General features: G+C 37.8%; 1 protein-coding gene across 5 annotated transcripts in view; it reads right to left on the bottom strand.

Annotated features, from left to right (window-relative positions):
* The window catches only part of VPS8 (VPS8 subunit of CORVET complex), a 253,883-nt gene that overhangs the window by 214,129 nt on the left and 12,253 nt on the right, over positions 1-27,501 (bottom strand). The window contains exons 1-5 of one of the 5 annotated variants that reach the window (XM_033091423.1): positions 26,041-26,081; positions 22,328-22,453; positions 12,165-12,416; positions 11,003-11,071; positions 3,090-3,220 (exon numbers count right to left, since the gene is read on the bottom strand). In XM_033091423.1, coding sequence (XP_032947314.1) covers positions 3,090-3,220; positions 11,003-11,071; positions 12,165-12,317 — 353 coding nt within the window. In that variant the 5' untranslated portion in view covers positions 12,318-12,416; positions 22,328-22,453; positions 26,041-26,081. Of the gene's footprint in view, positions 1-3,089; positions 3,221-11,002; positions 11,072-12,164; positions 12,417-18,682; positions 18,834-22,327; positions 22,454-26,040; positions 26,123-27,501 lie in introns of those variants that run through there. The other 4 variants (XM_033091449.1, XM_033091415.1, XM_033091433.1 and 1 more) reach the window with 4 other exon arrangements.

Raw genomic sequence — 27,501 nt, forward strand, 5'->3', positions numbered from 1 at the left:
TTTATTAGGGCGACATCAGGGACAGCTACAGAAAAGAGAGGAACGTCAGATCTGGCCTGGATGGATAACTAGGCGTCTGTCAGGCTACAAAAAAGCACAAGCAGAAATATGAAGATGTAAAGGTACACAGTGTGTGGGGGGAATGTGAGTCCACAAAAGGCATGAACCGGGAGGATGGCAGTGGGAGTGCTTAGAGATTAAGTCAAAATGGTACACAGCGTCCAGACTGGTGCCACGCAAAGGAATTCTGACATCATATAGGCAAAAAGAAGACACCACAACTTTTAAGCGGGTAGTGACCATATCAACAAAAACATTTAATTTATGGTGTTTCCATACAAATTTTAGGATTGTTTACTCTATTTCTGAAAAATGTCATTGGGATTTTGATAGGGATTGCACTGAATCTATATATATTGCTTTGGGTAGTATGGACATTTTAACGATATTTATCTATTAACATGGGATCTCTTTCCATTTATTTGTGTCTTCAATTTATTTCATTACTGTCTTATAATTTTCAGTGTATAAATCTTTCACCTCCTTGATTAAACTTATTCCTGAGTACTTTATTCTTTTTGATGCTATTGTAAATGGAATTGTTTTATTACTTTTTCAGACATTTTATTGTTAATATATAGAATTGCAACTGACCCCAATTAGCCAAAGCAATCTTGAGAAAGAAGAACAAAGCTGGAGGCATCATACTTCCTGATTTCAAAGTATATTACAAAGCTACAGTAGTCAAAACAGTGTGGTACTGGCATAAAAATAGACACATAAACCAATGGAACAGAATTGAGAGCTCAGAAATAAACACTTGCATATATGGTCAACTAGTATTTGACAAGAGAGCCAAGAATAATCAATGGGGAAAGAATACTCTCCCCAATAAATGGTGTTGGGAAAACTGGATGATCACATGCAGAAGAATAAATTATACCCCCATCTTATACCACTCACAAAAATTAAATGGATTAAATGGATTAAAGACTTAAACATAAGACCTGAAATCATAAAACTCATAGAAGAAAACATAGGGGAAAAGTTTGTTGACAGGTTTTAGCAACAGCATTTTGTGTATGACACCAAAAACACAAGCAACAAAAGCAAATATAAATAAATGGGACTAAATCAAACTAAAAAGCTTTTGCAGAGCAAACAAAATATTCAACAAAAGGAAAAGGCTACCTATAGAATAGGAGAAAATATCTGAAAACCATCTATCTGATGAAGGTTAATATCCAAAATATATAAAGAACTCTTACAACTCTATGCCAAAAAAAAAAAAACCAAAAACATCCACATTAAAAAAATGGGCAGAGGATCTGAATAGACATTTTTCCAAAAAAGACATATAGATGGCCAACAGGTACGTGAAAAGATGCTCCAACATCACTAATCACCAGGAAAATAAAAATCAAAACCATGGAGATATCACCTCACACCTGTTAGGATGGCTATTATCAAAAAGACAACAAGTAAGTGTTGGTGAAGATCTAAAGAAAAGGGAACACTCGCATACTGTTGGTAGGAATATAAATTGGTACAGCCATTATGGAAAACAGTATGAATGTTCCTCAAAAAATTAAAAATAGAACTACTATATGATCCAGCAATCCCATCTCTGGGTATAAAACCAAAGGAAATGAAATCACTATGTCAAAGAAACATCTGTACTCCCATGTTCATTGCAGCATTATTCACAATCACCAAGACATAGAAACAACCTAACTGTCCATCTACAGATGAATGGATAAAGAAGATGTGGTATACACACACACACACACACACACACACACACACACAAAGGACTATTATTCAACCATGAGAAAGTAGGAAATCCTGCCATTTGCAACAACATAGATGGACCCTGAGGGCTTTAAGCTGCGTGAAATAAGTAGACAGAGAAAGATAAATACTGTACAATCTCAAATGTGGAATCTAAAAATGCCAACGTCATAGAAACAGAGAATAGAATAGTAGTTGCCAGGGTCTGGGGAGTGGGGGAAATGAATAGATATTGATCAAAGGGTATAAACTTCCAGTTATAAGATGAATAAGTTCTGGGGATCTAATGTACAGCATAACTATGGCTAACAATGCTGTATTATATACTTGAAAGTTGCTTAGAGAGTGGATCTTATTAAATGTTCTCATCACAAAAAGAAATGGCAATTATGTGAGGCGAAGGAGGTGTTAACTAACCCTATCATGGTAATCATTTCACAATATATATGCATACCAAAGAATCACATTGTATACCTTAAATCTATACAATGTTGTATGTCAATTATATCTCAAAAAAGCTGGAAAAAAATTTAAGTTATCTATTTAAAAAATTTAAGTTATCTATTTAAATACTAGGAAATAGTAATGAACAGGTTAATACATCCAGCAATGGCCCGTATCCCATAAGAGCTGACAACCTAAAGAAGACAGCACTGATAGCGGCAAAATTTAAGAAAAAAGGAAAAAAAGAAAAAAGGAAAAATACAAAGACAACTTTATCAACTTTAAAGTTACACATGAATTCAATGAAGTATTTACATTATGCTTCCTCCAATTCTCCTTCCTTTTCATGTGCTCTCCAAGAATTTGGAAGGTGAAAAGCAGCCAAAATGAACTTATTTAGGGTTAGAAGTCCTTTTCCCAAATCTTTAATCATCTTTGTTACTCTCCTCTGAATGCATTCCAAGAAGATGAAGGAACGCTGGAGCTGACCTTAGAGTGGGAAGGAGGGGTGAGGAGGGCAGGGAACAGAAGAGCAGTGAAGTAAACCACTGTGCCAGGTTTAATCTGTGCTCCCTCCAAGGGCTCTACTGCTTCTGGGAGTCCCTGGCTGTTATTATGGCTTCCTACTGAGGGTACACAAGACACTGGTCATGGCATCCACCTTTTTATCCTCTCCCCTCAACAATGTCAAAATTTTTAGGGTCTAATAAGCGTATTATTTCCACCCAAGTAGGCCTTCTACTTCCTGCGCAGGGCTTCAGCAGACCACACTGTACTACAAAGAGATATTTACATCTTAAATGATCAAATATTTCAACCATATGCAAGTGTGATTTAAATGACTATATACTTACCTTTTCAAGTTGGTCCTGTCACCACTGTCTGAACTTGCCACAGATGAAGTATCATAGGAGTGAGAATCAATAGTATCAATGTTTAACAATGTAGGATCCTCAAGAACAAAGGACTCTTCTTCATCATCAGTCTAAGTTGGAAGAATATAGATCAATAAATTCCAAATTCCAAATCTCTATGAGATCAGTCAGAGCATTAATGGGTTTCTCCAAAACATTCACATGCTTATTTCTGCTTTCATCTCTTTTCCATGCACTGTTATTGACCAGAGAGGCATAGTACAGAATTAAATTTCAACTCTAGATAGATTATCTCCTTCTACAAAGAGTTTACTCTGCTCAGTTTTTGGGCGGGGGGATGGGGATAAGGGGGAAGGTGAGGGGATTAGAAAACAGTCAGTAACCACAAGATGGCCACAGGATTTTGAAAATTAATTTGGGGAACGTAATCAATAATGTTGTAAAGATTTTGTAGGGTATCCGATGGACACTTGTCTCATTAGGAGACCACTTCCGGGATGTAGATCCCTGATCACCGCACTGTACACCTGAAGCTGAACAATAATGAATGCCAACTATAATTTTATATATATATATGTATATATATGTATGTATATACTTACAAGAAGCGGAGTACAGCATTAGGAATAGAGACAGTGGAAATGTAATGGCTCTGTGCGATGTCAGAGGGATAGTGGATGGGGTGAGGGGGGTTCACACAGTGTGAGGGATATAAATGATAAACGTCTAAGTATTACTTTGTCTTGTGCACCTGAAACTAATTTAAAAAAAAAAACTTAAAAATAAAAAAAATAAAAAAATTAAAAAAAGAGTTCACTCTAAAAATTTCTTTCTTGTAGGAGGAAGAAGCAAGAGCAGTTATGCAGATTATTGTTAGCTGCAGAATACTTCTTAAAATTCAAATCTGTACAGATGCTTTACCAGTTAACTAAGAGCCAAGGCTAACTAGAAGAAAACAAATACCACCTGACTATAAATAGTATACGATGAAAACATGACAAGCAGACACAAGAAAAGCATTCTGGGTTGGAAATAGCAAGTGGAAACACAGTGATTTCATAATATCGATTTTTGCCCAGGGAAAAAGAAGTAGTCCAAAATGACTGGAGTATGTGAGTAGGAGTTGGAGGTGATCCCAGAAAGAAAAGCTAGGACCTGAATTATAAAAAACCTTATATTCCATTAAGCTAGATGACAGAAGGGCCCATGTCTATCTTGCCCATAACTGTATCCCTAGGGCCTAGTACAATGCCTGACATATAATCAGTACCCATTTATTTAATGAATTAGTGCACTGTATATACTAAGCAGTGGGAGGGCAACTGAGATTTTTTTAAGTGGACACACATGATGGGAACAATGTTTTAGAAACATAAATGAGGCAGTGTGAGGATGGATGAGGACAGAGGGGGAAACGGAGGCAGGGAGACTATTAAGAACCAGTAAGAAGGCTATTGTAATGTCAAGGAAAGAGAGGAAAATCCAGCCTAGGAATGCAACAGAAGAGGTCAAGGGAAGGTATAATGAGAGAGACATTACTGAGATAAAAATCCTAAGTCCCTGGTTACCATTGACTGGAGGGGGTAAGGGGTTAAAGAAGAAGTCAAAGATTCCAAGGTTGAGGCCGACCGAGTGGCTCAGGCTGTTGGAGCTCCATGCTCCTAATTCCGAAGGCTGCCGGTTCGATTCCCACATGGGCCAGTGGGCTCTCAACCACAAGGTTGCCGGTTCAACTCCCGCAAGGGATAGTGGGCTGTGCCCTCTGCAACTAACAACGGGCAACTGGACCTGGAGCTGAGCTGCGCCCTCCACAACTAAGATTGAAAGGACAACAACTTGACTTGGAAAAAGTCCTGGAAGCACACACTGTTCCCCAATAAAGTCCTGTTCCCCTTCCCCAATAAAAATCTTTAAAAAAAAAAAAAAAGAATCCAAGGTTTCCAGCTTGAGCAACTAGACAAAAGGATACTACTAATTGAGATAAGAAAGTAGAAGAATAGCAGATAAAGCAGAATAAGGAGTTTATCTTTGAACAAGTGGATTCTGAGTGACAGACATTAAAGAAAAATGTTCTGATCATACCTTCTCCTTCAGCTGGATTGCCTTCTGCCTTAGCATTTCCATCAATGTTCTTAAGAAAACAGTCCATACTCATTATCTCCACTTTCTCCACCCATTATTAGCTACGAACTACTACCTTTGCTGAAACTCCTAGCCAAATCCACTTTCAGTCAGCATGCTCTTGACCTCTGTGCAGTTAACACCACTGACCACTCCCCACTTCTCGAAACTTCCTCTTCCCAGGGTTTCCAGAGCATCTCTTTTTCTGGTACTCCTCCAGCTTATGTGGCCTCTTCTATCAGGCAATGTTCTCTATTTTCTCCTCAGCTCAACCTTTAAATGTTGTTCCCCAGATTAGATTCTTAGCTCTCTTCTCTTCCTACTCCACACACTTCCTGTATGAACAAGCTAATCCATACCTATAGCTTCAAGTCTCATGTCATGCTAATGACTCCAAAATCTGTATCTTCAGTATTGGCATTTCTCTTGATGTTTAGGCCCATATTTCCAACTGCATTTCATGTATCTCCACACACAAATCTGCTAAGAACAGTATTAGGATTACCAAGGAGATATTAATATATTCCTTGAGAGCTGTTCAAGATTGGAACTACTATAGGAAAAGGGAAAGGAAATAATTTAGAAATAAGAACTATAGCACAAAGGTCTTAAACAAGAGAGTCAATCAGAATCTCATTTGATTTTCTTAAGCCGCCTAGGGACATGATCAAAGAAAACAGATCAGCTAAATTAAGCCAGGATTGAGAACTTACAGGATAAATCAATGGAAAAGTGAAGGAAAGAACAGAATTGAGGGTATCAGTAAGGCTGAATTTAAAATTAGTAGCTACACAGTAGAGCTATCAATTCTCCCAAACTGAAGTGTACAATTTACTATGAAATTTCAGCTGGTGTGTGTGTGTGTGAACTAATAACGTGATTCTATAACGTACATGGAAATGCAGACCAAGAATTAGGAAGGCAATCTTGAAGAACAACAATAAAGCTGGAATATTGAAACCACTAGCTATCAAGACCTATTATAAAGGTTCAAACATTAGGATGTGATAGTGGAGCAAGTATAGAAAGACCAATGGAATCGGGCCTACATATATAATCACCTGACTTAAAACAAAAGTGACTTCACAGAAAAGAATACTCTTTTCAGGAAATGGTACTGGCTCATACTTCACACCATCACACACCAAAAAATCCCAGATAAATTGCAAATCTAACTGTGAAAGGTAGAACAATAAAGATTTATAAATAAATAAATAAATAAATAAATAAATAAATAAATAAATAAATAAATAAATAAGATAGAATCATCAGGACGTTGGAAGTTGCAAAATTTTCTTAAAATAGGACACACAGAAAAACTAACCATAATGGAAAAACACCTAATAAGCTGAACTACATTAAGAACTCCTGATCATCAAAAGAAATCATTAACAGAATGAAAAAGTAACCCAGAGAACGGAAGAAGATATTTGCAATACATATATTTAATAAAGGGCGTATATCCATTCCATACAGACAGTGCCAAAAAAATGTATACACACTTTAAGAAAGGAAAAAACTGTATTAAAATTACACTGATGGTAACCGCTTTGAGCACCTCTTGTAATTGCAGAAGTCAAATGTGACTTGTATTCAAACGCGACGGTATATATTGAGTCCAACATGATGGTATATATTGAGTATTACAATTTTAATACAGTTTTTTCCTTTCTTAAAATGTGTATACATTTTTCTGGCACCCTCTATATAAACAGCTCCTATAATAAGTTCTAAAAAAGACACACAATTCAACAGAAAAGTGGCCAAAGACATAAAAAGGAAATTCACAAAAGAGATATCCAAATGGCCAAAATATATATCAAGATACCCAATTTCATCAGTCTTCAGGGAAACTGAGATTAAAATTATGATGTAATACCACTACACCCTTATAAGAAAGAATAAGTAAAAAAGGGAGAAAAATTCAAAAGTTGGTGAATACATGGTAACCAGAACTCCCATATATTGCTGCTGGAAGTATATATTATTACAACCACTTTGAAAAACTTGTGGCAATATCCACCAAAGCTCAACATACTCATACCTAATGACCCAGAAATTCTACTCCTAGGTTTACATCCCATAGAAATGTGTGTGCGTATGTATATGCATGTATAGCTCATATACACATGAATAAGAATATTCATAGCACCACTTTTCATAGTAGCCAGAAAAGGGAAATTACACAAATGCCCATTAACAGTAGAATGAATAAATAATGGTATATACATAATTTCATAAAACAGTGGGAATGGATGAACAAGTACATGCAAAATCTGAATGAATCTAAAGATACAATATTGAGGGAAATAAGTCAGACACCCAAAAGCACATACTGTATAATTCCATTTATACGACGTTCAAAGCAGGCAAGCTAATCAGTGCTCATATAAGTTAGGACAGTTATTATCCCAGAGTTGGGTACGGAAGGGGCACAACATGAGCTTCTCAGGTACCAGGAATGTCTTATTTCTTCACCTGGATTCTGGTTACACAAGGCATTCAGTTTGTAAAAATTCACCAAGCTGTATACTTATGATTGGTGCACTTTTTATATACATATGTTATACTTCAACAGAAAGTTCAGAAGAAATTTCTGACTGCACAATACATCAGGACTGAAGTGAAACAGGACTACTCTCAGAGACTGGGAGACTAGGAAGGATCAAGAGACTTGGTAGTCAAAGAAGAAGTTTAATGGAAGTAAAGGAATGGGGGGTTGTTATGGTTAGCAAACCGAATTTCAAAATTAAAAACCTCAAAGATAACACAGTTTCAAAGGATGACAAGGCCTAGCAACATTATTTCGTGCCCTAAATTCTGAGATTTCGGATGTCCCAGTAATCTCTACCTCTCCATTCTTTAAAATATCTTGGATGTCCATTTCTTCCCAGCATCTCTTCAGGATGATATTAATGAACACTATAAAATATTTCCACCCATATATCCTAAAGCAAGTACTTACAAGGTGTGATCAAACAATACGGTGAAGGTTTAAATAAAAAAAATTTTATTACAGTAAAAGACACATGGCCATTAATCCCCTTCAAAATACTCCCCCTCACTTCGAACACACTTACCCCATCTTTCTTGCCACTTTCTGAAGCAGTTCTGGAAGTCCTCTTTTGTGAATGTCTTTAGTTGCACTGTCATGGCTGCCTCGATGTCCTGAATCATTTTGGGGAAGAGCCAGAAGTCACACGGTGCCAGATCCGGTGAATAAGGTGGATGAGGACACACTGTAATGTTTTTATTTGACAGAAATTGCCATATACCAGAAGCGATGTGTGACAGGGAGCGTTGTCATGATGGAAGATGATTTACAGCACACTTTAAAACACACCTTCTCTCAACCATAGCTCACACCCGACTGACTACACCGAACAAGTTGAAACTTATCACACATTACTAAGATTCGATGCACCGCTTCCTATATTGAAGATCCCTGCCTTACCATCAGATGGCACTCAGCAGCAGCATTCAACATTATTTGTTGATGACAATGGAAAGATTCCGAGTCACACATTGCTTCTGGTATTGAAATTTCTGTCAAATGAAAACATTACGGTGTGTCCTCATCCACCTTATTCACCGGGTCTGTCACCATGCAACTTCTGTCTCTTTCTCAAAATCAAAATGACCAGGAAAGGTAAACATTTGAATTGATTCAGGACATCAAGGCAGGCACAACAGCGTAATTAAAGACACTCATGAAAGAGGACTTCCAGAACTGCTTCAGAAAGTGGCAAGAACAATGGGATAAGTGTGTTCGAAGCGAGGGGGAGTATTTTGAGGGGGATACATGGCAATGTGTCTTTTAGTGTCATCTTTTTTTTTAGACATTCACTGTATTTTTCTATCACACCTCATATTTACATTTTCTACTTCTGCCCTTTTCATTTTTTCTTTTTAAAAATCATTTTCTTTAATACCTTTTCTCCCTTATAGTCTTCATAATGTTCTACAACTTCAATTATTTTTACTTTCACTTATCCACTTGTTTAGCTCCTTTGAAGTGTGAAGGCTGCTAATTTCCAGCCCCATTTCTCTCTCAAAGTCAGAGCCAGTCATACAGTACTTTATAATCCCAGTATCTATCACTACGACCCAAGTACACAAGGCACGCAAATTACTACTAAGAAGAGCATTACCTTCTCAGTAAACTATTAATGATTGTACTTACTCTACTAGTAGGTAAGTAAATCGTGCAAAGATGGTTTCCCTTCATTATGAACTACAGTCTCACTCATATGAGCATTATTTTCTTTGCCCTTATTATATAAATATGTAAAATAGGGCTTTGTACACAGTCCTGTAAGGTTATTTTTATTTCCCACTTAGTAAGGTAATTGAAATGAGATGTGATTAAGACCATGATAACAAAATCAATCTCTTCATCTCTAAAAGAAAGATTTCCTCCATGTTAGAAAGCGATAAATAAATATCACTGTAACAGGATATTCTCTCATTGACCAAAGCCTTCTTTGTCAAAATTAAAAATGTATTAAGTGTTAACACAGAACATGTATAATACTTTTGAAGTTAAAATATATTCAAAGTCACAGCAACATTAACTGATATAAAAAATAGAAATAGGGGTGGCCGGTTAGCTCAGTTGGATAGAGCATGGTACCAATAACACCAAGGTTGCCGGTCTGATTCCCCCCATGGGCCAGTGTGAGCTGCGCCCTCCTTAAAATATATATATATATATATGTATACACACACACACAGAAATAAAAGTCATACGAGAAAAATGAAAGATACAATTCACAGAGAAAATAGTCTTCATCCTATAAAGTGTTGGCTCTGACCCTAACAGTAGCACACATGGGTAGAGCAGTAATTAAGACTGAGGCCCAACTCACGCAGAGCTATGGGATCAGTGGGCCTTTCTACTGCGGTACCTTTGCATCATTATCTTTTAGAAAACAACTCTGGATCTGAAATAGATTTACACATTAAAAAATATTTCTCAAATCAGAAGCTAAAACCTCCAAGGGGAGTCTTAAACAAGTTTTTAAAAGATCAAGAAAATTGAGTTGAAGAACTGTCAGAAGAACTGTCAGCAGATGCAGGGTACATAAAACCAGCACACTTCACCCATGTGTGCCTCCACCAAGTCCTTCATCAAGCCTGTGTGATCGGTACTACAGAAAAGAACGATATCATTGGGAAACTCTGAAAAACTCTTTACTAGAGATGGCACTCATAAGATAAACTATGGAGGTTTCGCTTTCTTTACACAGCAGGGTGATGAGGCACATTACAAGGTTGTAGATGCTCTTTAGTATCAGAGGATGAGCTATTTGACTATCACTGACGTTATCAAAACAATATGAATCTCAAAAGTGACAAGAACTTGGTATTTCAACTCACTTCATAGAACATTTTTTAAAATCTACCAAGTATGAGACATTATACTGGGCAGAGATGAATGTGACATGGCTTCTGCCCTTGAGCAGCTCACCGTCTAGATCAGCACTGTCCAACAGAACTTCCTGCAACAATACAAATATTCTGTGTCTACACTGTTCACTATAGTAGCCACTAGCCCCAGGTGGAGGCCTGGGCACCTAACATGTGCCTTCTACAACTGAGGAAGCGAATTTTTAATTTTCATTTAATTGTAATTAACTTAAATTGCCACATGTGGCTGGTGGCTCCCATATTGGACAGTGCAGATCTTGATACGTACACTATAATTACGGTACCCCGGAAGTATTCAAATCAGTACTACAACCTGATAGTGGTCATTAATACATAGTTACCTCATTTAGTATGCTTTCCAGTGTCGGAGGAGTATCAACTTGAGGAATATCAAACTCCTTGTCGTCAATCTAAATAGAGAAAAGAAATTAATGCTCATATAATGATGCTTTCCCTCTTATAATCGTGAGGGTGTTTTAATTGATTAGAACCACTATCAATTAAGAGACAAACATACTACCAAAGTGATCATACAACCAACTCAATAAAACTCCATGATAGTATATGTCAGGTCAAAAGACTACAGAATTGTTCCCTTTCCTATCCACGTATTCAGTGATGATCAGGACAAATATGCACTGATTGAACCATCCTGACACCCCTGTCCAGAGAGCTTCTGATGAAGGACTTTGGCATCTGTTTCCTTGGACATGACAAACAGCATGTTTTATGACAAGCCCTAATTTTCTAAGTTGAGACATAAGTCATAAGCAATATACAAAGGTCTGACATTGCCTTCCTTAGTTATTTTATAAATTATGGTGAGAATAATTAGGTCAAACAACTTGTCATTAAATGTTCTCATGGTCATTAAATATGTCGTTAAATATTCTCATGAATATTTATTCACAAATAGGTTATTCACAAAAACCTATTAATAACAAATCAATGGAGAACAAATCACTGCACAAGAATTCTAAATCTGGGGTGGCCAGATGGCTCAGTTGGTTAGAGCGCAAGCTCTGAACAACAGGGTTGCCGGTGCGATTCCCACATGGGATGGTGGGCTGTGCCCCCTGCAACTAAGATAGAAAATGGCAACTGGACTTGGAGCTGAGCTGCGCCCTCCACAACTAGATTGAAGGACAATGACTTGGAGCTGATGGGCCCTGGAGAAACACACTGTTCCCCAATATTCCCCAATTAAAAAAAAAAAAGAATTAAAAAAAAAAGAATTCTAAACCTACCACTAGTTCTACGATCTGCACTTCAGTTTCTCCCTTTATAAAATGGATTTTCAGTGTTGTGAAGCTCAAATGAGAACACGCATTAAAGTATTTCATAAACTGAAATGAACTATACAAATGAAGAGTGATATTATCTGAAACTGTACATTGACTCCTTTTGCATTTCATCCATGCAAAATGACCAATTTTTGAGTTATAAAGTATACTCTAACCAATATTTTGTTTAAACATCACGTGACAAAAGTTGAACTTTTACCAGATCATTTTTGAATTCCAGTTCCTTGTCCAGATCTATGTTAGAAAATTTTGAAAGTGAAGCTTCTAGATTAAAAGACTTATTCAGTCCTTCTTCAGTAGTCTTGGCACAGAAGCTCTGTTCCACATTTTCATGGTCTGGTTCATTTTCCATATTTACTTTTAATAACCGTAGTCAGTCAATCCAAGCAAGTGTTTGTTTGTTTTCTTTTCTTTTCTTTTTGGCCTTAGATGATGACCTACATGATGATCTCTTTTCGGAAAAAAAAACAATATGTGGTTTAGATTTCCTCAATTGGACATTCTGAAGACTTACTTGGTCAGACTTATGTGGAAACTCAATTACCTGATTATAGGCAAAAGGAATCAATACTAGGGTACGGTGTGTGATGTCGGGGAGAGTTTCTATGAGAGCACAAAAGCGGAACATCTAACTCTGAAGTACAGGAAATGACCCACCACCAGAAGTCTTAAGTCTGGTGATAGTGACAGACTTGGGAAACACTCAGCCACTAGACCAGGTACTAACTAGATGTATGTACCTAAGAGCATGATGGTAAATTGGTGCCCAAAGCTGCAATTAACCCCTTCCTCATTCCCAAGCCTCAGTGTAGATCCCTTCTCCTGCAGATAAGCATGCAGAACAATTTTGTCGTTGGCATCCATGCAGGACCTCAGATCTCTCAGGGAGCCTAGTGTAGACAGAGGGGCCCAGAATGGGTACCAAGTGACTTAATATGACACTAGCAAAACTAAGGATTCAGATCTAGTAAGGTACACAACGATGACACCAGGATAAAATAATTCCACAGCCAACTAGAGATTTCTAGAAAGAAAGCCAGTCACAGAGAAACATGGACATTTTCAGGGAAAACTAAAATAACTTAAAAAAAAAAGTATGCAAACTTTTTGTAGATTTCACAGCTCTAAATGATACAGTGCTATATCAAAAAGATGATTTAGTTTATTTGCAAAATTTTCTAGAAACCAATTGTGCGCAAAATTTCTAGAAAATTAAAATATATTCAGAAAAAAATAATTACAAATTTAATGATTAAATTTACTCTTAAATGTTTTCAGTTTATGTTATAATTAGGCTCCAAGTTACCAAACTTTAAAAAGTCCATTACTTAGCTCTGCCTGTTTAGAATGAAGCTAAAATATGAAAATAAAACAATGCCATAATAATAATGACAATAAAAACAAAGGTCATTTTGTTTTCTAGACGAGATGTTTTCCGCAGTACCAAACAACTAGCAGTAACTCTCAGTGGGACACTTTTTCAAAGTACATTCTGCCCACAGCCGGGGAGGGGTTGGGGGGAATGGCAGGGCATAATCACCAGGCCCACCAACAACTCTCTCCACCTGACAATTTCTCTTACTCCCAGTGAAGTAAAGGCAGAAACAATGCTGACAACCACTGAGCCACTGAAAGAACTAATTTTTTTAAAGAGTGGAGAATTAAGTTTTTTAAAATAAAAATTTTCATATTTTTAAAAACTCAAAATTTTCTCTAATTAGGCTCATTTTTTCAGTATTATAATTTCACTTCCATTGATGTTTCAGTTTTGTTATACTAAAAGAAATTAATATCTAAAGACACTAGACTCATGAAGTCTAATTTTTTTTAGGAGTTGAAACCATTTTTTTGTAGCTAGTACAACTGGTATAATACCAAATACAGACTAATTTCTTTCACTTGTTACTGAAGACAGATTGTAAGGCTCCATTCTATGAAACGCATATTATTAAATACATTCCTAGAAGACATAACTGAGGGCACTCTGTATCTGGCAACATTAGAAAGCATCTTTCCAATCTCAGTTACTGAATGTACTGCTTCGTTTACAATAAACCAAATGCAGCAATGTTAACATTTATATGCCTTTCTCCAAAGAAGACTGAATTGGCTCGTGAAAAATTGCTTCTTAATTAAGTTCACTCTGATTTGTATCGCTTAGCAAAAATGATTACAATTAATCAAGGAATGTTTGCAAACGTGCAATCTAATTCATATTCAGTGATGCTTGAAGACAAGTTATTGAGGTTTATTCTTATATATACATTTTTTAAAATAGTGTAAAAGATCACAGAGAAAAAAGAAAAAAGAAAACTTTTATTTAAATGGTCAATAATCCAAAATGTTTCACTCTTCACATTTGTTTTTCCAAAATAACTCAGAAAGGAAAACAATTTTTTCTGGCTCTTTTTATATCTCCCATCTGGAGTTAGAGGTCAGCATTTGTGAACACCAGTATCACCCTAAAGAAGTTTCAAGTGATCAAGCATTCCCTGAAGAAAGAACATCATCCTGCCATGCTGCCCTACTCCATTTCCAACCTTCACCTCACTGAGCTCCTGTGATTGATGCAATATGGTGGCAAAGTAGTTAACAGACACTTCTCCCAAGAAGACATACAAACGGCCAACAGATACATAAAAAGATGCTCAACTTCACTAGCTAGTAGGGAAATTCAAATCAAAACCACAATGTGATACCATCTCACACCTGTTAGAATGACTATTATCAACAAAACAAGTAATGACAATTGTTGGAGTGGTTGCGGAAAAAAAGGAACCCTCATACACTGCTGGTGGGAATGTAAATTGGTGCAGCCACTATGGAAAACAGTAAGGAGGTTGCTCAAAAAATTAAGAACAGAATTACCATATGACCTAGCAGTCCCTCTTCTGGATATCTACCCAAAAAAAATCTGAAAACAGTTATCCATAAAAATACATGTACCCCGATGTTCACTGCAGCATTATTTACAGTGTCCAAGGCCTGGAAACAACCAGTGTCCTTTAATAGATGATGGGATAAAGAAGATGTGCTACTTATACACAATGGAATATTACTCAGCCATAAGAAAAGATGAAATACTGCCATTTGCAACAACATGGATGGATCTTGAGATTATCATGCTAAGAGAAATAAGTCGGAGAGAAAAAGTCGAGAACGATATGATTTCACTCATATGTGGGATACAAAACTGAAAGCAACAAATGAACAAGACAGACAAGCAAAAACTCATACACACAGACAACAGTTTAGTGGTTACCAGAAGGTGACGGGGTAGGTAGAAGATAGTGACAGAAGGAAATTTGACTTTAAGTGGCAAACACACAATGCAATATATAGATGATGCATTATAGAACTATATACTTGAAACCTATCCAGTTTTATTAACCAATGTCACCCCAATAAATTTTACTTAAAAAAAAGTCAATTATAACAGGTTTGAATCTGGGTTTTATCACATTCCATCTGTCTACCCTTTGGGAGCCCCTCTACTTCTACATCTGTTAAGATGTACTATTGTGGTCATTTGTGTTGTTTACACAGAACAGCACCTCTTGTTCTGGGCAGGGCTCCTTCAAACCACGTGGTTCTTGTGGAGGCTGCAAATCAAAAATCCCTTAGTAATATAAATCATATAAAATAGCCAGAGTCCTTCACCAGGATTCATTAAAATGGAACTGCTGAGGAAGAGCTATTTCCATTGTTCTCTAAACAATGAATAACAAGGATGGTCAGCACCCACACACTCCAACCCCCTCTTCCCTCCCCACACACACACTGGTCTGCAGAAAAGGAGGTCACAAGTCAACCAAACACCTACTTTGCCTCCGTCACTGGAGCTCCACCTCTATGGACAGACTAAACATTCTAGGTCCAGATTCTCTAGCAAGAATGAACTCATCCCACAAACACATGCAGACAAGAAGAGGAACGAGGGTCCTGATGTCATTCAAGCCCCAGGTTCCGGTCTTCTATAAAGTTAGCTCTGGTCATAGCCTTCTGGAAGTTTGCCTACATAAGCCAACGTACTCTCCCCACTCTCCCAATTTCTTTCTTTTCTTTTCTTGGTCACTTACAATTGAGAGTCCTGACTCCTAGGAATGCAACTACCTACTTTGCAGGGCTACTGTGAGGAATAAATGATACAATGACTGTAAAGCATTTAGAATAACGCCTGGACACCGAATAGGTTTTCAAGAAACATTAGCTACCATCATTTAAAATGTCCTCAAGATCTCCAAATTCTTCTAAAGACCCTGAAACAAGACCCAGTACTTTTGTAAAGATGTAGCCCTTGCTAAGCATATCAGAAGGATACCTTATTGAAAGGATATGCTTCTAATACCATATTAGAAATTTCCTCATGAGCTAAACCGTGGGGTTTTACCTAAGACTAGGACAACCCCCACCCAGCAAAGCATCACACACACTTAATAAAAACTTTTAATTATGATAATTGTCATATACTAACTCATTCTAAAATTATGTCTTTTTTTTACATCAACTTCTTCTTTTATCACTTACCACCAGTTTTTGCGTTCTTTATGTTAGCAAATTTTTTCAAACCAAATAGACCTGCTGCATCAAAAGGTCACCATGCTTGGATTTAAAAAAAAAAAAGAAGAAGAAGAAGAAGCGTTCACTAGGGCAGTTTCTGTACATTTTTTAGAAAGTGAGCTATGCACAAAGCCACCTGTGGTAGATAGAATAGTGCCCAACGATGCCCATCCTAATCCCCAGAACCTGTCATTACGTTAACTTACATGTCAAAAGGGATTTAGCAGACGTGATTAAATTCGGATCTTGAGTTGGGGAGATTATCCTGGATTATCTGGTGGGCCCAATGTAATTAAAGGGTGTTTAACAGTGGAAGAGGGATGCAGAAGAAAGTGTCAGAAGAAGGGATGTGACAACAGAAGCAGAGAGATGTTATATTGCAGGCTTTGCAGATGAAGGAAAGGTGCCAGGAGCCAAGGAATTAAGTGTTTAGAAGCTGCAAAAGGTAAGTAAATGGATTCTCTCCTAGAGCCTCCAGAAGGACCGCAGCTCGGCCAACACCTGAATTCAGCCTACCATGTTTCCCTGTAAATAAGACCTAGCCGGACCATCAGCTCTAATATGTCTTCTTATATTAATTTTCGCTCCAAAAGACACATTAGAGCTGATGGTCCGGCTAGGTCTTATTTTCGGGGAAACATGGTAGTAAGACCAGTGGACTTGTGAACTGCAGAACTGTACAACAATAAATCTGCGTTGTTTTAAGCCATGAAATATACGGTAATTTGTTACAGCAATAATAGGAAACAAATATACCAACTTCAATTAATTTGTTTCTGTCCACATCTCCAACATTCTGAAACACTAAATCCTCCCTTGTCACTTGGTATTGTTCAAATATTTATTGAGCAAGCCCTTCATTCCCACATGCAGAACAATGATGAAATGCTTACTATAGAGTGCTTAATATTACACACTTGATGCAGATACTGCCTTCAGATATCACGTAAGTGCTATCCCTATACAAAGGCTGGCAATGAACTACTATAATTTCCTCTTGACATACAATTCTACAACTAGTTTTTCACCTAATCATTGGGTGATCTAGTGTTTTTATAGTTCTTAAGGTGGTGCCATGCCAGACAGTACTTACAGACAAAACAATAAGGTTACGTCAATTGTTCTTAGTCTCTCCCAGAATGAAAGAAATCACATTAATCTGACAGGAAATGTATGTCACAGAATCATGGTTATCCAGTATGTTATCCTCTTCTGAGTGCTGCTGATAAACTAATATTTTAATAGTTGTGACTTAAGATGATCTGACATCTTGATAGTTCCCAAGGTTTTCTCCTTCTTAATGAATACAGTTATTCCCAACCAATTAATAATAGATTCAAGGACCATTTTTAAAAAAGAAATGTACCATATAAACAGCAATGACCCCATTATGACATTGGCCAACTGAATAATAACTCTAGAATGTGACCTAAATTAGGCCAGGTTAATGTGGAACTGTTTCGCCAGGTTTTTTACTTTGGCAAACATTCTCAAGTTCCAAGATCCTATTTAACTCACTGACATTCTTTACCTCCTAAAAGTGACACATGAGACACTTTTCACATTACAGTGAAATCAAATCAAGCGGGGCTTTTTTTGTTTGTGTTTTTTTTCAGTTTATTATAGCCCCAGAAAGATACCACGAAACCATGATATGGAAACGATTTTACATGCCAAATTTGTTCCTGACCTTCCCAATCCAAGTATTTCTCTTCTTCCATTTCTTTGTTTTGTTTTGTCTTCTTGGAGTTTGTTTTGTGAAAAAAAATATAATAGAGGATTAATTTCTATTCGTTTTCTATTATCTTTCTTGGGTAAATGGAATAATTTTTAACAGCTCCCCAATGGCCACAGGATAAAATTCCAAATTCTAAGCCTATGATTCCAGACATCACATGAGCTGACTTTACCTTCCTTTACAACTAAACTTATTATTTGTGTTCAGTCCTTCCAGAATAGCTTCCACTTGCCCTCCATGTCTGCTCACGCTAGTTCACCTTCCCTTTCCTTTTTCTCTCCATTTATCTTCCTTCCTTTCTTCCTTCCTTCCTTCCCTCTGGGCATCTTCCTTCCCCCAAGCACCCTCTGAATCCAGAATGAATGCATTTAGAACAGTGCCTTGGCACCTTCCTCATATTGATTCATTAGTTAACTTACCATGTGACTATGCTTTTTCTCCCCTATTATTCAGTGATAATGGGGCCATCCTTCTTTGTATACTCCATATCACTAGGCTCTTTGACTTGCATAGCTTTGTACACATTCAGTCAGTTAACACAGAAACTGGAAGCCAGGAATAACACCTGTACTGCAAATTAAATATATCAGTTTTATTACCTGTAATTGTTAATATTCAGAGGATATTATTTGTCTCACAGCATATAGGAATCTATACCATAATAAACCAAGTTATGATTGAGTTCTACCTTTTTGAAATCAGGCTTATCAACTACTGCTGATCATATTCATCCTTCACATACCAGCTAAAACTTTGCTTCCTCAAAAAAGCCTTTTATGTCCTGCTCAACTAGACTAGGTTCCCTGTTAATACGCACCTACAACATTGTACTCTTTTATTACACTTATCACTTTGCAATCATTTTTTCGAAACCACCCTTCGAAAAAACCACCCTTCCTTTCCCTGTACTGGAATGCAGGTTCCAGGAGAACAAAGACCAGATCTGCCTTGTTCATCATTGTATTCCAATGATTAATTACACAGTAGCTCATAACCTACCAATCCAGCCAGCCAGCCTGTCATCCTTCCCTCCCTAGGTAAGCAGCCAAGCAACACTTCATCACCGGCTTCCAGAGCCGCAAATAGCAGTTCTGGTCATTCAAAATAAGATGTGGCTAGTCGTTCTACCCCAAAAAGCCTTCCATCTTGCAAGTTTCATTCTTTACATCTAGGGATATTTGTTTTAATCTGTAACACTGATTTTTTTAAATAACATTTTGCTCATGTATATGACACAAATTCCAAAATTTCAGATGTTTCACGTTCTTTTACATTAATTCAGCCTACAGGCCATGATGAAAACAATGAAAATGTATCCTCTATCCATTTAATTTACAGGAATTCAACTATTATTTTCAGCAGAGGGAAAGAGAAAAAAAGAAATGATTCACACAGACCCAGGGATGCTATGTATACCACTGCACAAAACTATATGCTTCAGAGTGAGCCTGGGAGAGGACATGGATATCTGCTGCCCTTTTGGTCAGTCTCAGTTTGTGTATGCCTCATATACAAGCAATCAATAGCACGTGTGCTCAAAATAACAAACAACATGCTGTTCCAACATGGAGCAAAACCTGTCTGTGTTGGACTTCCTGAGAGAACCTGCATCAGTCTCCAACATGACTCCTTCCCTGGATACTTTGAGGGTACTCAATTTTCAAGGTACTTTTCAAGGGTACTCAAGTTTCACCTGACTCATGCACTTCAGAAATAGACCTTGTATTAGATGCAATGCTACTATAGTGGGATGAGCAGCTTACTTGATCCCTGAGTTTCTTTCTGAGAATAGACACATTTAGGTAACTATGGCCCACAATGCTTACAGCTGCCACTATGAAAATGCCCCAACTGCTGTTTCTTTTTCTCTTCTCTTGGTAAATGTCAAAATGAGAAAAGTGATCATTTAAAACTTAGGAAGTACATACAGAACAACAAATGTTAAAAAGAAAAGTGAGGGAAAAGAACAGTGCTTGACACAGAACGTTATCAAAGATAGGTCATATGGTGAGGACACAAAACTATCCTCAACAAATTTAAGAAGACTGAAATCACACCAAGCATATTCTCTAACCACAATGCTTTGAAACTGGAAATCAACTGCAAAAGGAAAGCTGGAAAAACCACAAATATCTGGAGATTAAACAACATGTTATTGACAAACAACTGGTCAAAGAAGAAATAAAAGATCAAAAGATACATAGAGACAAATGAGAATGACAATAAAATGTATCAAAAATTTGGGGATGCAGTGAAAGTGCTAATAAGAGGGAAAGTTAAAGCAACACAGGCCTACCTCCAAAAACAAGAAAAATCTCAAATAAACAATCTAACAGTTCACCTTAAACAACTACCGTAGAAAAAGAAAAACAAAGTCTAAAGTCAGTAGAAGGAAGGAAATAATAAAAATTAGAGCAGAATTAAATGATGAGAGAACAAAAAGACAATAGAAAAAAATTAATGCAACAAAGAGCTGGTCCTTTGGAAAGATAAATAAAATTGACAAAACTCTGGCTAGACTCACTAAGAAAAAAGGAGAAAAGACAAATAAAATCAGAAATAAAAGAGGAGAAATTACAATGGACACCAAAGAAATACAAAGGACTATACAAGAATACCATGAAAGATATATGCCACCAAATTCGATAATCTCGAAGAGATGGACAAGTTCTTAGAAATATATAACCTTCCTAGACTGAATCATGAAGAACTGGAAAATCTAAATTGACCGATCAACAGTAAGGAAATTGAAACAGTCATCAAAAACCTCCCAAAAAATAAAAGCCAAGGACCAAATGGCTTCACTAGTGAATTCTATCAAACGTTCAAAGAAAATTTAATATCTATCCTCAAACTCTTCCAAAAAAACTGAAGAGGCAATTCTTCCTACCTCATTTTCTGAAGTCAACATTACCATGATACCAAAAGCTGGCAAGGACAACACAAAAAAAGAAAATTGCACATCAATATATCCGATGAATATACAACAAAATTCTAAACAAAATACTAGCAAATCTAATACAACTATACATTAAAAAGATAATACATCACAATCAAGTGGGGTTCATTCCAGGGGTGCAAAATGGTTCAATATACACAAATAGATCAATGTAATACACAACATTAACAAAATAAAGGATAAAAATCATATGATCATATCAATAGATGCAGAAAAAGCATTTGACAAGACACAACATCCATTTATGATCAAAACACTCAATAAAATGGGTATAGAGGAAAATACCTAAACATAAAGGCTGCATATGACAAACCCTCAGCTAAATCATACTAATGGTAAACGCTGAAAGCTTTTTCCTCTAAGATCAGGAATAAGACAAGGATGCCCATTCTCACTACTGTTATTCAACATGTAGTACTGTAAATTCTAGCGAGAACAATCAGGCAAGAGAAAGAAATAAAAGGCATCCAGATCAGGAATGAAGAAGTAAAACTGTCATTTTTTGCAGATGATATGATTCTATATATAGAAAACCTTAAAAACTCCATACACACACACACACACACACACACACACACACACACACAAAACTATTAGAAACAATAAATAATTACAGTAAAGTTGCAGGATGCAAAATCAATGTACAAAAATCCACTGTGTTCCTATATACTAACAATAAAATATCAAGAAAATGAAGAAAACAACTCCACTTTCACTTGCAACAAAAGGATAAAATACCTAGGAATAAATTTAATGTTTATTGTCTAACTGATAACAGCCATTCTAACAAGTGTGATGTGGCATCTCATTGTGGTTTGGATTTGCACTTCCCTTATAGTTGGCGAAGTTGAGCATCTTTTCATATATCTGTTGTCCATTTGTATGTCTTCTTCAGGTCCTCTGCCCAGTTTTTAAAAGGATCGTTTTTCATTGTTCTTGTTGAGTTGTATGAGTTCTTTATATTTTGGGGTATTAAAGGTGAAGAAGTTACACACTGAAAACTGCAAGACATTGTTGAAAGAAACTGAAGAAGACACAAAGAAATGGAAAGATATTCCATATTCATGGATTGGAAGAATCAATATAATTTAAATGGTCATATTACCTGAAGCAATATACAGATTTAATGCAATCCCCATCAAAATCCCAATGGCATTTTTCAAAGAAGTAGAGAAAAAAAATCATCAAGTTTGTATGGAACCACGGGAGGCTCCAAATAGCCAAAGCAAGCCTGAAAAAAAAAAGAATAAAACCAGAGGTATCACACTCCCTGACTTCAAATCATACTACAAAACTACAATAATCAAAAAGTATGGTATTGGCAGAAAAACAGATACAGAGACCAATGGAACAGAATTGAGAGCCCAGAAATAAACCTACATGTATATGGGCAACTAATTTCTGACAAAGGAGCCAAAAATATACAATGGACAGAAGAAGGCTCTTCAATAAATAGTGCTGGGAAAGTTGGAAAGCCACATGCAAAAGAATGAAACTAGACTGCTATTTGACACCATACACAAAAATTAACTCTAAATGGATTAAAGACTTAAATATAAGACCGGAAACAATAAAATACATAGAAGAAAACACAGGTACTAAACTATACACAGGTACTAAACTATGGACCTTGGTCTCAGGGGGGATTTTACGAACTTGATCCCAAAGGTAAGGGAAGTAAAAGCAAAAATAAATGAATGGGACTATATTAAACGCAAAAACTTCTGCACAGCAAAAGAAATCTTCGACAAAACAAAAAGGCAACCAACCGAATCAGAGAAGATATTTGCAAACGATAACTCTGATAAGGGGCTAATATCCAAAAATATAAAGAACTCATAAAACTCAACAAAGAAACAAACAATCCTTTTAAAAACTGGGCAGAGGACCTAGACATTTTTCCCAAGATGACATACAAATGGCCAACAGATATATAAAAAGATGTTCGACTTCACTAGCTATTAGGGAAATACAAATCAAAACCAAAATGAGATACACACAACCAATGTTAGAATGGCTACCGTGTTTCCCCGAAAATAACACCTAGCCCGACTATCAGTTCTAATGCATCTTTTGGAGCTGAGCAAAATAAGTCAGACAGAAAAATTTGAGAACCATATGGGATATAAAACAGAAAGCAACAAACAAACAAAATCAGAGACCCAGACAACAGAAGGGTGATTACCAGAGGAGAAAGGGGTGGAGGGGAGGATGAAAAGCGTAAAAGTGGCCAAATACTATATGGTGACCAAGGGCGACTAGAACTATGGGTGATGATCACACAATATACAGATGATGTATTATAGAATTGTACATTTGAAACTTATGTTAACCAGTGTCCCCAATACAATTTAATTAAAATAAATAAATGACATTTTCAAAAAAAAAGAAGAGTGCCTGAAACCCACCTAAGCATGGTGCTGTTACTACTATGAATTGCCAGACACAACTCTCTGATAGCCCCATTCTAGAAAACAAAAATCTAAATCCCCTACAAGAAATACAAAATAACAAGAAGGAAGTCTACAAATATCTGTATTATGTATAAACTTTAATACTATTCATCAGCTTTATATCAATGTGTATGAGGCAATAAGGAAAATGAATGAAAAAGAAAAATCATCACTTCTTTACAGCTTGTAAGAAGTCCCCACTATTATAAGAATCTCCGTCCAAGATCCACCCCAATCTCAGAGAACTCCTCTAAGAAGCACATGGGCCATGTGTAGCTGAAATATATTCCCTCTTCTTCTCCACTGAGCTGGCATGGGTGAATTTTTCTAAGTTAAATACACAGAAAATAGGATTCCATTCAGTTGTAAGCTGAGTAGATGGTGGCCTTCCCACCCATCCTAATTAACTACCAATTAATTGAATTGTCACCTCAATTTGTCTTAGGTGTCATGGGTCACAAAAGATTTTTTTTTTCAAAGAGCAAGAGGAAGCTTCTTGCTGAACTGCAGAGGAAAAAACAAATTTGATCACTGTTAAAACATCCCTGCACCTTCACCACCTTTCTTCTGGAAAACTGCTCCTCCCCCACTCCAACCATGTAATTTTGGTGGTGCTGCCAAACAAATATCTATCTACCTAGCCTGAAGAATAAGCACACAATATTCTTGGTCCAATGTGGCCAATCAGTGTCCTTCCCTAGGTTTTGTACCCATCAACAATGAAGGTAGGAATTTTCTCTTTACTCTGGATGCTTGGAAGCTTAGAAGATGTAACCGGGGGCTGGTATACAGAATGAAGATAATTCAAACAACAATTCAAGATTCAGTTAAGAATAGAACAGTTTGATCTTACAAATATACACAGATGACACCAGAAGCTGTAGGTCAAGAAAAGATGCTATCTAACCCATGTGAAAACTATAAAAAAGATCAAAAGTTAAACAGACATCATTAAGTTCAAAAGGCCTTCCTTTTCATTCACATACATAGCTGAGATGTGGTGTCACAGTGGTTGAAATGCTTATGAAAAGAGTGAGATACAATTAAAAATCATCAAGCTGTCCCAATATTCTGGAAGACAGAAAACATCCATCTGTTGATGCTGATCCAACTACAAAGGAAATATATACAGGATACTCAACATATTATTCTCTTAGAGCTCTGGAATGAATTTTCTCACATATAACTATGTCTCTTTAACATATGAAGCCCAATAGTTCAACCAGAATTTTCCCCCCATTTGTCTTTATTCTACATTCTATGGAACACACCATCTATTGCCAGAGGATTCAGTATCTATTCTTTGCTTAAATTTAACCATGAGCAAACCCATATCTTACACAAACATATGTAGATACTCCATCCCCATTTGTATTAGATATACTTCAAACACACACACCTGACATGTAATTATCTCCCAGTCACAGACATTTGGAGTAGAATTGGTGCCACAATTTAACATCCATGTTTGTTTTGCTTGGGGTCTTGCGGGGCGGGGGCGTGAGGCGCTGAGGAAAGTGTGTTGGAGGGTGGGCCATGCAGAGGACACAAGCCTTTCTGTCCATTCTAGTATCAGTCTAATATTAGGAAGGTGGGGAGGAGGCCTGTCTACTTGGAGGCTTCCCAGGTGTTCCTGATAACCCATGACCACGGAGCCTCTCGCTGATCCTACTTCATCCTGTCCTAACCTCCTTTGAAACGCAGCTGAACACTTTAGACTGCTGTTTCCCTCCTTCCCCAGGCACCACACTTAGAACTAACGAGGACCCAGGAGTGGCCTCGAACTTTAGAGACCCACCTATCCCCCTGCTGCCCTCACTCTGGGGCACACCTTGCAGGCAGAGAAACTGGAACTAGCGTCACTGAGTGCACACCAATCCTAAGAGGTGGGCACCCTAGCTAGGTAAGTTTCGGCCTCACACGTGGGGAGCAAACTCATCCCAGTCCTCGAGGGATGGCGGTGCCTACCTCACCGGTGCCCCAGGCCCAAAAGGTGGGCTGCACACCTGTTCCGTCCTGGGAATGGGGGTGATCACCTGCCCCCTAGTCTCACAATCAGGAGAAGAGGGTGCACCGGTCCCAGCCTCCCTCTCATTTATAATCAACAAGTGGAAACTGCCCGAGCCAGTCCCAGCCCAAAAGGTGGGCACACCTCTCCGCCCCAGAGGCAACCCCGCACGGCCGGTGGGCCCTGATCCAGTTAGCCAGTCACAGGCAGCTCGATCAGCCACCCCGAGGCCGCGTTGCTGCCGCGCGGGGAAAAGGGCCGAGGCTCAGGGATCTAGCGCGCGTTCTCTTCCCGCTGGGAGTAAAGCCCCTCACTACTGTCCCCATCCCACTGGCCCATTCTAGAGAGACTCTTTACCTGCGATTGTAGCGATTCCAGCCCAGGACGCCCAGCCCACGTGACCCCGCCCCCCCTTCAGCCTCACGCACGCGCATTATCTACCACTAGTGGCCACGCTTCCGCTTCCAGCTTTCACTCTTGTCTGCCCTGGGCGGTCCGCCCCTCTACACCACGCCCTCATTTAAAGGGCCAGAGATACACTGTCTCACAGGGACTTAATGTGTGATTAACATCTTCGGGAACAGGAGAGTGGGAACATCTGAGAACGAACTCAGACCAATTATTATCAGTCCTTGAGATGAGTAGAGAAACCCTCCTCCAGCCCTACGTTAATGAATTAATCTAGCCTTTAAGAAAGTGAACCTACTACCTTCAGCAATCCCAGAAAGAGCAATTGATTCCCAGTCTTCCAGAGTTTGCAACAAATACTTTTTTTTCTTTTAATCTTTTTAAAGACGAGCGTAGAATTGCCAGATTTTTATTTTTCCAAATACAGACAGTAAACACACACAGAGACTAAAAACCAGCTATTATTTTCTAATTTATCATCATTTCTCCACAAAAATATATCCTAACATCAAAAATATAGGAGAAACACACTCTCAATAAAGGAGATATCTTTTAAATGAATAAAAACATATATTTATTTCTCTTATTCCTCCTGAAGAAAGATGAAAGCTTTCAGGACAAACTGGTTTTTAGAAGTACCACTGTAGATATCATTGGTCCCAGGGCAAAGATCTTATGCCTGCTGGAGCTTATGGTCAAGAATATAGGATGAGGGGCCGGCCCGGTGGCTCAGGCGGTTGGAGCTCCATGCTCCTAACGCCGAAGTCTGCCAGTTCCATTCCCGCATGGGCCAGTGGGCGCTCAACCACAAGGCTGCCGGTTAGACTCCCGCAAGGGATGGTGGGCAGTGCCCCCTGCAACTAGAAATGGCAACTGGACCTGGAGCTGAGCTGCGCCCTCCACAACTAAGACTGAAAGGACAACAACTTGACTTGGAAAAAAGTCCTGGAAGTACACACTGCTCCCCAATAAAGTCCTGTCCCACTTCCCCAATAAAATCTTTTTTTAAAAAAAAAGAATATAGGATGAAAAACACCACAACATGCTCCTGAAGGAGATATAGAAAATATTCAGTTGGGCCGACATTTACTGAGCATTAACCAGGTTCACTACACTTCTGGGCCTTTGAAGGACCCAAAGGTGGGTAACACAAGCCCTGCCCACACGGTATACATTGTCTAAGGACTCAGTGTACAGACGTAGTCATATAAGGCAGGCTGTTTTGAGTGGTATAAGAAAGGTATGACACCATCATTTTAGGATCACAGAGGAGGGGAAATGTAGAACACTTCAGGGAGGAGGTGGTGTCTTATTAGGGCCTTGAAGGATTTCAGTAGACAGAGAGCAGGGAGAATGTCTAGCTGAAGGAACAGTGGGCTCAAAGGCAGTACAGTAGTCCTCCCTTCTCTG

This window comes from Rhinolophus ferrumequinum, chromosome 2 (genome assembly GCF_004115265.2).
Source record: "Rhinolophus ferrumequinum isolate MPI-CBG mRhiFer1 chromosome 2, mRhiFer1_v1.p, whole genome shotgun sequence".
Classification (NCBI taxonomy): Eukaryota; Metazoa; Chordata; class Mammalia; order Chiroptera; family Rhinolophidae; genus Rhinolophus; species Rhinolophus ferrumequinum.